This window comes from Somniosus microcephalus, chromosome 10 (assembly GCF_052327205.1).
Source record: "Somniosus microcephalus isolate GS21.2 chromosome 10, FLI_Smic_1.0, whole genome shotgun sequence".
Taxonomy (NCBI): domain Eukaryota; kingdom Metazoa; phylum Chordata; class Chondrichthyes; order Squaliformes; family Somniosidae; genus Somniosus; species Somniosus microcephalus.
In genome coordinates, this window is record NC_140996.1 from 168,466,175 (window position 1) to 168,480,487 (window position 14,313).

General features: G+C 42.6%; 1 protein-coding gene across 1 annotated transcript in view; it reads left to right on the forward strand.

Annotated features, from left to right (window-relative positions):
- Nucleotides 1–13,475, forward strand: part of LOC147111840 (adrenodoxin-like) — a 35,413-nt gene extending 21,938 nt beyond the window's left edge. The window contains exons 3-4 of the mRNA XM_085999122.1: nt 7,443–7,572; nt 13,237–13,475. Coding sequence (XP_085855248.1) covers nt 7,443–7,572; nt 13,237–13,351 — 245 coding nt within the window. The 3' untranslated portion in view covers nt 13,352–13,475. The remainder of the gene's footprint in view (nt 1–7,442; nt 7,573–13,236) is intronic.
- Nucleotides 13,476–14,313: the final 838 nt, after the last annotated feature.

Genomic DNA, 14,313 nt, shown 5'->3' on the forward strand with positions numbered 1-14,313 from the left:
CAACAGTGCTGTGTGGCACTTGTTCACCAATAATCTGTTCACCAATGCCAGGACCACTCAGCTCCAGACCTCATTACAGTCTTGGTCCAAACATGGACAAAAGAGCAGAATTCTAGAGGTGAGGTGAGAGTGACTGCCTTGACATCAAGGCAACATTTGACCGAGTGTGGCATCAAGGAGCCCTAGTAAAATTGAAATCAATGGGAATCGGATGGAAAACTCTCCACCGGCTGGAATCATACCTAGCACAAAGGAAGATGGTAATGGTTGTTGAAGGCCAATAATCTCCGCCCCAGGACATCGCTGCAGGAGTTCCTCAGGACAGTGTCCTAGGCCCAATCATCTTCAGCTGCTTCATCAATGACCATCCCTCCATCATAAGGTCAGAAGTGGGGATGTTCGCTGATGATTGCAGTGTTCAGTTCCATTTGCAGCTCCTCGGATAATGAAGCAGTCCGTGCCCACATGCAGCAAGACCTGGACAACATTCAGGCTTGAGCTGATAAGTGGCAAGTAACATTCGTGCCACACAAGTGCCAGGCAATGACCATCTCCAACAAGAGAGAGTCGAGCCACCTCCCTTTGACATTCAACGAGATTACCATCGCTGAATCCCCCACCATCAACATCCTGGGGGTCACCATTGACCAGAAACTTAACTGGAGCGGTCACATAAACATTGTGGCTACAAGAACAGGTCAAAGGCTGGGTATTCTGTGGCGAGTGACTCACCTCCTGACTACCCAAAGCCTTTCCACCATCTACAAGGCACAAGTCAGGAGTGTGATGGGAATACTCTCCACTTGCCTGGATGAGTGCAGCTCCAACAGCACTCAAGAAGCTCGACACCATCCAGGACCAAGCAGCCCGCTTCATTGGCACCCCATTCACCACCTTAAACATTCACTCCCTACACCGTGGCTGCAGTGTGTGCCATCTTCGGCAGCACCTCCCAAACCGCAACCTCTATTGCCTCGAAGGACAAGAGCAGCAGGCACATTGGAACACCACCTGCAAGTTCCCCTCCAAGTAGCACACCATCTTGACTTAGAAGTATATTGCCGTTTCTTCATCGTCGCTGGGTCAAAATCGTGGAACTCCCTACCTAACAGCACTGTGGGAGTACCTTCACCTCACGGACTGCAGCGTTTCAAGAAGGCGGCTCACCACCACCTTCTCGAAGGCAATTAGAGATCGGCAATGATGTTGGCCTTGCCAGCGACGCCCACACCCCATGAATGAATAAAAAAAACTTCTATATATTGTTATATACGTATTGAAATAATACAAGTTCCTGTTGGGGAAACCCGTTTAAGAAATTTTCCCCACCACGTTGGACACCTGTCTGGTCACAGCAAGGGGATGCACAGTTAGTCCCCACTGTTTATAGCGGGTGCATTCATTCGAACAGGATTTGCCTGCTATACGCGATGGACGGTATAAAGGGGTAACGCTATGACATTGCTCTACTTTGTACTGTAGATCACTATTGAAGATACGAGTACCCGAGTACTCATATTTGCTACTGCAGTCGGTACATAGTACAAACAAACTTTGCATCAAAAGTGCTTCCTGAATTTGCTGTTCACTTCTCCTGAAGTCATGGTTTAAATTAACATAACATAGTGCTCTGTAGTTTTCTAATCCGCTCAGGTCCAATGTTCCCCATAATTTTTATTTGGACTGCGCAGCCCATTGAAAAGTCCGCGCCTACACAGTTTTTTTTCAATTTAAAAGCCGGCTCACCGGCTGTGTGGGACCCCTGGAACGCTGTGCAGCTGCGCAGCTCAAAGGGAACATTGCTCAGGTCCCCTCTCATTCTCCTTTCTACCTAAATAGTCCAACTTTTCTTATCAAGTTAAGTTACTTGCAGCAAGTTATCCACATATTTAAAATTCTTTCCCACCTCTTTGGCCACCAAATATTGGGAAGGAGATGGAGGAGCAAATCTGCAGGCAAATTACTGAAAGATGCAAAAACTTTAGACCAGTAATAATGGGGGACTTCAATTGTCTCAATATGTCTGGGAAAGTAACAGAGTGAAGGTCCAAGAGGGGGATAAATTCCTGAAATGTGTACAAGAGAACTTTCTTGATCAGTATGTTTCCAGCGCCAATGAGGAAGAAAGCAGTGCTGGACCTAGTTCTGGGGAATGAAGTGGAGCATTATTCACTGGGAGTGCATTTGGGAAACATGGACCATAATATCATTAGGTTTAATGTAGTTATGGAAAAGGACAAGGCAAAATCAAATGTGAAAATATTCAACTGGAGGAGGGCTAATTTTAGTGAGTTGAAAAGGGACCTGGCCCAAGTGGATTGGAATCAAAGGTCGTGATTTTGCCGGTGCTCAGAGTGTGGGTTTGGAGGCGGGTCCACTGTCAAAATTGAAATGATTGACCGGGTTGGGAGCCCGCTCCGAACCCCCTCCATGTAAGTTTCCAAAGTGTCGGGTCTGCGATTTCAGAACAGACCCGACGCCAAGCGGCGGGGGAGGCATTTAAGATGGTTAAATGCTTTGTTAACTACTATTTTGCCAGCCTATTTCTATTTTACCACATTTTTAACGGGGTTCACGTCGTTTGGAAATCAAGTCGGGTAAGTATGTCGGGTTCTCTCTCTCTCCCCATTACTGTGAATAGGTAAGTGATGGCTGCAAAAGTGGTATGAGAGCTACCATTTCACAGCTGTTCACTTTCCAATGTCAGAAGTTTGAGCCTTCTGGACTTGGAAGACACTTTTGAGCTGTATACAGTTTGGAAGTGTTTGGAGTAAACTCTCTCCACTGTCACCTCCTTGGAGCAACCCCTCTCACCATTGACAGATCGCTTCTGTCATCTCAACTTCAGCTGCCATCTATTAAAGCAACATCGGTGCTTTTCAAAAAATCTCACCGTGGTCCTCTGAATCCCTCCACGATCAGCCCCCACACCAACAACACCCACCTTCTCCGCAATCACCTGATGCTGCACAGGGCATCAGCACCCAACAACATTGCTGCCCGAGAGGCCAGCGATGGCATCACCATGGCCAGATTTACTTCACTTGACGCTGTACATCCTGCCTGCCACATGATGCGCCTGGTTGACACCGCCCCACACCAGCACCATAAAGCATCCCTACAATGTCCAAGCCATTCCTTTCACACTCATCACAATTGGCGGGGGGGGGGAGATAGGGGGAAGTTATGTCTCAACATTCACTGGAACTCACTAAAACACTTCTAAAGGTGAGCACAGATCTGTCCAATAAGGTAAAGTGTTGAAAATATAGATTTCAATGTTTGACAAGACATTATCAGAAACTTCACATGAACATTGGCTAAACCACCCAAGTGCTACCCTTGTGTGTTGTTAGTTGGTATGCTTGCAGTAGGATGAGGATGAGTGTGGGGGTGGCTATTGAGATGGGGAAGTGATAATGTAGATAGAGAATGATGGGTGGAGTTGCAAGGTAACTTGCTGTGAGTAATGATGTGCAGGGGTACGATAGGGAAGGCAGAGTGATGTGAATGTGATGAGTGGCACAGCAGGATGAGGATGAGGTTGAGTGTGGCTTGGCAGTAACGTTTCGTGATCTGCTCAGATCATTGAAAGGCTTGCGCCACTGCAGCCTGGTCCTCCTGATGACATTCCTGCTTTTGCCCTCCTGTGCAATGTGCAACCAGGCTGCGTTGGTCTCCTGGGAAAGTCTCTTCCGCCCATGGAAAGGGAAGAGAACCACCCTGTGTACTGTGACTCCCTGCATAAGCATATGGAGGGAGTCATGGGAGAGCCTGGGTGCAGCCGTCCACCTTTGTGCAGTGCTTGTCAGTGTTTGCAGCACATCAGACCCGCTTCCTTTTAATTGGCTGGGAAACGCGCAGGGCTGGCTTAACGAGCGCAATCTACGTAAAATCACTCCGAGCGCGGATTGAGTTCATTGATGAAGTAACGGAGAGGGTTCATAAGTGTAGTATGGTTGATGTGTATAAGGACTTTCAAAAGGCATTTGATAAAGTACCATAAAATAGACTTGTTAGCAAAATTGAAGCCCATGGAATTAAGGGGGCAGTGGCTATGTGGATACAAAATTGGCTAAGGGACAGAGAGCAGAGAGTAGTGGTGAACGGTTGTTTTTCAGATTGGAGGGAAATGAGCAGTAGTGTCCCCAAGGGATTGGGACCACTGCTCTTTTTGATATATATTTACTGACCTGGACTTGGGTATATTAAGGTATAATTTCAAAGTTTGCAGACAACACAAAACTCAGAAATGTAGTAAACAGTGAAGAGGATAGTAACAGACCTCAGGAGGACATAGACAGACTGTGAAATGGGCAGATACATGACAGATGAAATTTAATGCAGAGATGTGTGAAGTGAGTCATTGGGTAGGAAGAATGAGGAGAGGCAATAAATGGTACTAATTTAAAGGCAGTGCAGTTTGTCTCCTCCCACAGTCGATAAATATTCACATTTGTATTAAGTTAGATACAATCCTGACTGTAGCTGAGTTTTTAACCTCCTTGGTAGGGGTTTTCTGCTTCTGTGCTCACAAGGCCACAATTCTCCACCCATGCAATTTTCCACCCATATATTTACTGACAAACATTTGTTTGGTGAGCGAAGAAGTGGAAAACTCTTGTCCTTATATCTTGACACTGAGTCAAAGAGACAGCTATAAAGGTAAAGACAGACACAAATGCTTCAGTTTTTAACCTCAGAAGGAAGCAATTTATTTGTAAGAGCAACCAATACAACTCTGTCGACCTGGACAGTGCAGGCAGCCATTTTGAGAGAGCCCTCACTGTAGTATCTTAATTTTTCAGACATTTCTCTTATCTAAAGATATACCACTGTGATTTGTTTCAAAGTTTTAGAGCAAAATCTTTAAGTTACTGTTGTGTGTTCTAAAGTCAGTAGCCAACTAAAATGGTACTCCAGCAATTTCAATTTTAATTTCTGTTTGAACTTTATTCATGTTGCACACAGGTGATTGGAATTGCATGTAGCCCCCTATTGACTAGGTTCAATAGGCACTCAGTATAAGTTCTCAACTACGGGTAAAGCAGAATGAATTGTGCAGGATGGTTATTACACACCATTGCAATATGTGTATAATTTTGTGTAATTATTTATGTGTTTTGAATACATGCTCACTCTTATTGTTTGCTTGCTTAATATATCTGAGCAAATTATGTGGTCCAGTCTCAAAACAAGCTACCTTGCAGAGAAATATATGATCGCAATCTACACAAATAGGTTCTTTTGTAAACTGCATTTTTTAAATTAATAATTTGATCTTGGCAAACATAATTCAACATATTCTTGCACATGAAATAAATGTATTAAGTAGATGGTACTTCTTAAGGTAACTCTTTGGGCTACTAAACTAATGTAGGGTTTATGTTTATAATAGTGAAGCATGCATGACTGCACCAAAATGGTATGAGCCCCTCCCCTCCCTCAAAGTTGGGCAAATTTGAAATATTAACACGGGTCAAGATGGCTTTTTCATCCATTGCAGAAATCCAATCTGGAAACAAACTATGGCCTTAAATACAGGCAGTTGGCCAGGATAAACTTACCTTGATCAGATAGGTATTTCAATAGCTCATATCTAATCCATGAACACCAACCACCCCATATGAGCTGTAGAATCTTCTGATCAAATTCCAGAAAGGTGGAATGGAGTTAGTGGGCATTTATTTAAAATAAATAAAGTGAATGGGTAAGAATGTCCATTTATATAACATTGATTCTACTCGGGGGGGGGGGAAGATATTGGCAGCACGGTGGCATAGTGGTTAGCACTGTTGCCTCACAGCGCCAGAGACCCGGGTTCGAATCCGGCCTCGGGTGACTGTCTGTGTGGAGTTTGCACATTCTCCCCGTGTTTGCGTGGGTTTTCTCCGGGTGCTCCGGTTTCCTCCCACAGTCCAAAGATGTGCGGGTTAGGTTGATTGGCTATGATAAATTGACCCTTAGTGTTAGGGGGATTAAATACGTGGGGTTACAAGGATAGGGTGGGATATGTGTTGGTGTAGGGGTTACGGGGATCGGGTGGGATATGTGTCGGTGCAGGCTCGATGGGCCAAAATTGCCTCTATCTGCACTGTGGGGTTTCTGTGATATTGACAGGTTTTGAAGAAGCGAGTTGACACAGCATTACATTCTGATTGGCTATTGCACATATCTAAAAACTCAGGTGGATGATGGAATAAAAATCCTTTAAGGTGTTGCCTGAGATTTGTTAACTATATGGATGCTTCATATAATTCTGTGCTCATACTGCCAGTTGTTATAGAACTGGCTATTTTCCCCAGTAAATTTAAACACATGCTTTCTGCAAGAAAGCAGACCTGTGCAAATATACTCACTACAATTGTATAGAATGTATGGAGTTTAAATCACATTTAAATTATAAGGGAATATAGCTTGGATTTCTTCAAGGTCAAATTGGGATGTATCTCAGAGAAATACATTGGTTACAATTGTTGGGACAGAACCAAGCTGGAATGGATGAATTTTTGATATTGAGACTTTCTATGTTTTATATCATCAGCACGTAGTTGTGCCTCTACCTGTGAATGTGGGTGAAAGAATGGCAGCAGGTGGACACAGTCTGCTTACGATACAACCTGACTTTCCATGCCATCCTTATGTTGCTCCTATTTTTCTTCCTCCAAACATCATTACATTTTTTTTCCAGCACTAAGCTGCTGATTTGGGGGCTGTTGAGGTGGCACTAACTTCTTCAGCTATGTCCCTCCACTGTGCATTCGCTGGCCCATGATGGTCTTTTTCCCTGTGTGCCAAAAAGTCCGGCCAAGTTACCCTCATTGCTTCTAAGATCATCTCCATCTCTGCATCAGTAAATCTCTTTCCTGCAAATCTTCTGGCTGCCATCAGTTCTCATCGTCTCCTGTGCTCCTTCTGCTGCCACGTCCCTATAAGCTGCCACAGGCTTTTGACACCTGTAGCAGCATCTGTGTTTCCACCCCCTTAGGTACTTGTGCCCAGTTACTGCCAGGTCTCCAATGAGAGCCTGTCGTTCTGTTATGTAAATGAGCTGATCCAGGAAATCTGCTGTGTTCAGTGGCGAGAAAAATCTGCTGGGTTCAGTAGCAGGGTCAATACTCGGGCACGGAAGTGCACATATTGCTGTATTTCTGCAACAGAATACGGCATTAGGAAATATAGGCCATGATGTAGAACTGCACTGCTTTTCCATATGAATGTGGTATCACCCAGTTACCCTTCAGTGATAGCCTAGTTATAGAACTGGTCAATTTTCTTATCCTGCTGAAATGAATATATGTTTTATAAACCTGTACTTTAGAAATTTCGTTTCTGCCTGTAGTTTAGCCACCAAGCTAGTCGTAGTCTTCCAAAAATAGTTGCAGTACTGTAGTTGTAACTGTTAGCAAATACAGTTGACAGTGTATCTGCCTCACTCATAGGTGCTTGTGAAGGAACCTTGGCATGCTCCACCTGTCATCTAACCTTTGAAGAGCCTATCTACAAGAAACTGGATTGCGTCACTGATGAAGAAATGGATATGTTGGACCTAGCCTATGGTCTCACTGAGACGTAAGATATTCTGTTTATTTTACATTTATTACAAATCCCCATAAGATGTTAATACATTTAAAACTATTTATATCCGCAACAATTTGCATTTATATACTGCCTCTAAGGTAAAGACAAGTCCCAAGATGCTTTGCAAATCTGCATAAGGAAAACTGATGTCGAGCCAGGAGGCAAAAGGTTGGAAAAAATGACTGGAAGTTTGTTGAAAGGGATCTGCCTTGAAAAGGTTCTTTAAAGATGAAGAGAGAGATAGAGAGGTTTCCGGAGGGAGTTCCAGACAGTAGGATTGAGGCAGCTGGGAGGATATGCACAGAAAGCCAATGTCAGAGGAATGCAGCCTTCAAGAGGGAATATAGGACTGGAGGAGATCGTAGTGATTGGGTAGGTTATGGTACACGGAGGGATTTATAGACTGGAACAACATTTATATTTAATTCATGGAGCCTATGTAGGTCAGGAGGATGGTGTAATGGACAAGTATAACTTAGTTCCGGAGGATACATGCAGCAGAGTTTTAGTCAAGTTGGAGTTTATGGACGGTGGAAGATGGGAGACCAGCAAAAAGAACAATGGCAAAGCCGAGACTGGCGATAACAAAAGCTTGTATAAAGGTTTCAGTGGCAAAGGTAGGCAGTGTTTCAGAAATGGAAGTAGGCAGTCTTGGTGATAGGATGTTGGGTTTAAAGCGCAGCACAGGGTTGAATAAAACACCTATTTTGCTACCCAGACTAGAATCGGTCGACAATGATTTAGAGGATTTCTCTTGTTCACAATGGTCATTACCTAGCACTTGCTTGGCCTGAATGTTACCTAGCACTTGTCAGCCCAAGTCTGGATGTTATCCAGACCCTGTTAGCTGGAATGGGTTGCTTCATTATTAGAGGAGTTATGAATGAACTTGAACACTGTGGATTCGTCAGCAAACAGCCCCACTCCTAACCATATGACAGAGAAAAGGTCATTAATGAAGCAACTGAAGATGGTTGGGCCAAGGACACTTCCCTGAGGAACTCCTGCAGCAACGTCCTGGGCTTGTGATGACTGGCCTCTGACAGCCATGACCATCTTCCTTTGCCTCAGGTATGACACCAGCCATTGGAGAGTTTTTCCTTTTAACCCTCAATTACTTCAGTTTTTCTGGGGAATCTTGATGCCATACTCAGTTGAATGCTGCCTTGATTTTAAGGGAAGCTACTCACAGCACTCCTCTGCCATTCAGCTCTCACATTCATGTCTAGATCTAGGCTGTAATGAGGTCTGGAGCCGAGTGGTTCTGATGGAACCTGAACTAAGCATCGGTGAGTAGGTGTTGCTCGATGGCACTATTGATAGAATCATAGCATGGTTACAGCACGGAAGTAGGCCATTCGGTCTATTGAGCCCGTGTCGACTCTCAGCTAGTCTCACTCTCCTACCCTTTACCTGTAGCCCTGCAATTTTTTTTCCTTCAGATACTTATCCAACTCCCTTTTGAAAGATAAAATTGAGTCTGCCTCTACCACCCTTTCAGGCAGTGCATTCCAGATCTTAACCACTCGCTGTGTAAAAAAGTTTTTTCTTACGCCGCCTTTGGTTCTTTTGCCAATCACCTTAAATCTGTGTACTCTGGTTCTCGACCCTTCTGCCAATGGGATCAGTTTCTCTCTTATCTACCCTCTCCAGACCCCTCATGATTTTGAACACCTCTATCAAATCTCCTCTCAATCTTCTCTGCTCCAAGGAGAACAACCCCAGCTTCTCCAGTCTATCAACATAACTGAAGTCCCTCCTTCCGGGAATCAATCTCGTAAATCTTTTCTGCACCCTCTCGAAGACCTTCACATCCTTCCTAAAGTGTGGTGCCCAGAATTGGACACAGTACTCCAGTTGGGACCGAACCAGTGTTTTCTGCAGGTTCATCATCATTTCCACACTTTTGTACTCTATACCTCTATTTATGAAGCCCAGGAACCTGTAAGCCTTTTTAACTGCTTTCTCAACCTGAGCTGCCACCTTCAACGATTTATGCACACATACCCCCAGATCTCTCTGTTCGTGCACCCCCTTTAGGATTGTACCATTTAGTTTATATGTCTTCCCATTCTTTCTACCAAAACACCACTGTATACCTTCCTCCAGTCCGAAAAACAACCGTTCACTGCTACTCTGTTTCCTGTCACTTAGCCAGTTTCGTATCCATGCTGCCACTGTCCCTTTTATTCCATGGGCTTCAATTTTGTTGGCAAGCCTATTATGTGGCACTTTGTCGAACGCCTTTTGGAAATCCATGTACACTATGTCAATTGCATTACCCTCCTCAACCCTCTCTGTTACCTTATCAAAAAACTCGATCCAGTTGGTTACACACTATTTTCCTTTAACAAATCCGTGCTAGCTTTCCTTAATTAATCCACCCTACTCAAGTGACTGTTGATTTTATCCCTGATTACTGTTTCTTAAAACTTCCCCACTACCGAGGTTAAACTGACTGCCCTGTAGATGCTGGGTTTATCCTTGCACCCTTTTTTGAACAATGGTGTAACATTTGCAATTCTCCAGTCCTCGGCACCATCCCTGTAATCTATGGAGAATTTGAATATTATGGCCAGTACCTCCGCGATTTCCGCCCTCAATTCCCTCAGTATCTTAGGATGTATCCCATCCGCTCCTGGTGATTTATCTACTTTAAGTACAGCCAGCCTTTCTAATACCTCTTCTTTATCAATCTTTATCAATTTTTACCCAATCAAGTGTCTCTACTACCTCCTCATTCACTATGTCTATGGCCGCATCCTCTTGGTGAAGACAGATGCAAAGTACTCATTTAGTACTTCCTTTCATCACTTATTGATGATTGGGAGGAGGCTGATAGGGCAGTAATTGACTGGGTTAGATTTGTCCTGTTTTGTAGATAGTGCCTAACTGGGCAATCTTCCACATTGTCAGGTAGTTGCCAGTGTCATAGCTATACTGGAACAGCTTGGCTAGGTGAGTGGCTAGTTCTGGTGCACAGGCCTTCTTCACTATCGCTGGGATGTTGTCAATGCCCATAGCCTTTACTGTGTCCAGTGAAATCATCTTCTTAATGTCACGTGGAGTGAGCCAAATTGGCTGGACACTAATATCTATGATGGGGGAGATTGAGGAGGCCGAGTAGGATCATCCACTTGGCACTTTTGTCTGAAGACACTTCAGCCTTGTCTCTTGCACTTGCACGTTGGACTTCACCATGGCTGAGAATGGGGATATTCATGGAGCCTCTTCCTCCTGTTAGTTGCCTGGTTATCCACCACCATTCTCAACTGGATGTGTTAGGGCTACAGAGCGTTTTGCGCTGATCCTTTGATTGTGGGACCACTTAACTCTTTTTAACCAGCTGCTTTGATGTTTAGCACGCATGTTGCGATGTGTAATAACTTCACAAGTTTCGTACCTCATTCTAAGGATGCCCGTTGCTGCTCCTAGCTTGATGCTGTGCCCTTTATTATTTCTATATTCCTTTTTAAAATTTTAACAGAAAAATTAAACTGAATAAACATGAGACCAGAGGTATTTATACTAATTATGCGATTTTAGCGGAACTAGTTTTATAAAGACTATCTCAGACGTGGATTACTGCCTCCAGATGATAGAACATTGTGAGGGTGTTTCATTTTGGCTGTCTATTTGGAGCACCAGGATGCTGTGCCACAGTGTAATGGGACACAGCTTTGTTCAGTCAAAGGTTGATTTCCCAATCTCAGCTGCTTCACTATGGGGGGACATTAACGTTTTCCCAGAGGTTGGGGGAGGAGAAAAGATAGGGAGGGTCATTCGGGCTGTTTAGCTGACATTTCAGAGCAGCAGATTGGTTACAGTAGGTGCATGACCCTGGATGGCAAGGGAAAGAGAAAAATTAAGCAACTAAAAAGGTTTGTACCCTCCCTCGCATAAGCTTCCTTCATACTGAAGTAGTACTTGCTTTTTCTTAGTAAAACAAATAACAAGAGGATACACCTTTATTGATTCACATAACAACAGAAAATGCTGGAAAAACTCAGCAGGTCAGGCAACATCCGTGTAGAGAAATTTGAGTTGACGTTTCGGGTCGAACCCTTCTTCAAAACTGATTCACACATGGGCTGCAGAAGGCTAAACAAAAATTACTTGGAGGTTTTAGCTATAAGCGTGTTTTCTTTTCCCCTGAGAGGAAAGCTGAAGTTTGGGGTGCAGTATATAATCAAAGGCAACCTGAATAAATATGCCAGGACCTCATTTCAATCACAAAATACAAAAATGAGAAGAATGAGAGGGGATCTCATTGAAACTTATAAAATTCTAACAGGACTAGACAGACTAGATGCAGGAAGGATGTTCCCGATGGTGGGGGAGTCCAGAACCAGGGGTCACAGTCTAAGGATAAGGGGTAAGCCATTTAGGACTGAGATGAGGAGGAATTTCTTCACCCAGAGAGTGGTGAACCTGTGGAATTCTCTACCACACAAGGCAGTTGAGGCCAATTCATTAGATATATTCAAGAAGGAGTTAGATATATTTCTTAAGGCTAAAGGGATCAAGGGATATGGGGAGAAAGCAGGGAGAGGGTACTGAATTTGGATGATCAGCCATGATCTCATTAAATGGCGGAACAGGCTCGAGGGGCCGAATGGCCTACTCCTGCTCCTATCTTCTATGTTTCTAAAATGCAACTATAAATTTTATTCTAAGTTGTACATTTTATAATTGCTTAAGGTATTTGAATAGTGAACTAAACTAATTAATCATTTGCCAGATTTTTACTTTATATACCTATTTAATTATTTTCATCTTATTTGCATCCCTCCATCAGTTTTCGTCGATTTTTATATATATATAAGTTCTGAATACTTTTTTTTTTTAAAAAGAAGAGACTTATTCCTTGATCTAAAAATTATCCGTGAGGATCTGTTTAGGCTAACAATTACACATGGCAAGTAGTCTGTATGTGAGATTAACTGTTTAATTTAAGTGAATTATGGTTGTCTCATGAATGGCCATTCTTATCTATGTCATGGTAGGCTGTGGCACATTCTGTTTTCTTAACCCATGTGGAGAAATACCAGTAGAAATAAAAATGATCGTTCAAGGTATGTATATATGACTTAGTGCAGTTTAACTGATTCTGTCACAAAATTACTTACAATTTTTTTTAGTTGAACTACTTCAGTCATAAATGGAATATGACATATGAAACATCTCAACTTGATCATAATTCATTGGTAGTTTTGTTACTCATGTTGTCCAGTCAGCCTGTGTTGTGGCAACATTTATCATGACTGGTTGAGACTGACCTGTATTTGGAAAGCCTAATAACTTTAAAGGAAAATTTAGTGGATGTTCTGAACATCAAAGCTACTTTGTCCAAACACTTTTATATAGATTATTATTTTAAGATACGACTGGTAAAAGTTTAGAGATTGAATGTGGATTTTTAAATGTTTGCTGGAATATTGAAGTAATTTTTTCATATAAAGCCAGGCAGACATTGTATATATCATTATAATTATTATGACTACAGTATTTGAAGAATCAGCTGCTTGGAGTATTTCCCAAAATAACACTTTGCAATGAGCCAGAAAGGTATTTTACTGCATCAAGTACTGATATGGATGCATATCTAAAGATTTTTCTGTATTGTTTTAAAATGTAATTTGATTTGATCTTCAGCTCTCGCTTGGGTTGCCAGATCTGCCTTAAGAAGTGGATGGATGGAATGACTGTAGAAGTACCAAGTGATGTTGCTGATGCTAGACAAACCAAGGACTTTGGCTCATGCTCCTAAAGGAATTAATCTAAATTAAAAAATCTATATGGCTAAAGAAAAAGTTCAGTTCTCTTTAATCAAAGTATGATTGATTGTTTTACAGAATAAAATTTTCAGTTTAACTGATTTACTTAATATTGAATATATCAATAGTTTCTCATTTTAATTTCTTTTTTGTGGAGACTAACCACCAACATCAAGTTATGCTGTACTAATTCAGAGATGTTACATTGATAAACTGCTTAACAGAGCAACTATTGCATACAAAATGTATAATCAAAGAAAGCAATTTAAATGTTAGAGTTTGAGAAAGAGGTTTGTAAATGTCCTATAAGTACAGTATGGTTACTGACCTTTTTTAAGTGCTGGAATTTCAAGGAATATTATTGACAATTTTGGGAATCCGGACCAGTTTTGGCTAACTCAAGGTGGAAGTTATTGAAATTGTAATCACATGACATTAGTTGTAACATACATGCTATATTTCAGCTTGTAGCTGATAAACTCATTGGGCTGGACTTTGATACTGGAGGCGTGTAGGAGGCGGGACTACAGCTTTTGGGATTGTAGTCCCACCTCCATCGAGTTGTGGCCAACCCACGCGATTTTCACTTGATTGACCTTGAGCCCGCCCAGCGGGCTCAGCAGGTCAATTAAGGGCCACCTGGCAACAGGTGATGTCACAGATTGACATTTCATCTGTCAAGAGCTTTTGACAGATGAAATATCAGCATTTGACAGCTCTTTGAAGCTGTCAAACACTGACAACCTGTACACTAAGTTAATTCCTTCCTCTCAGGCTGATTTAGAGATCTCTCCAGAACAGAAAGCTGAATGCTGCAACTTTTGACAGCTCGCGGCCATTCTGCTTTCTGTGCCGGTGAGATGAGGGACTCCCGAGACCTGAAGGAAGGAAGGCTGTAAAGATAAGTAAAACTTATTTAAACACTTTACACACACCAAACACACTTACCTCTGCA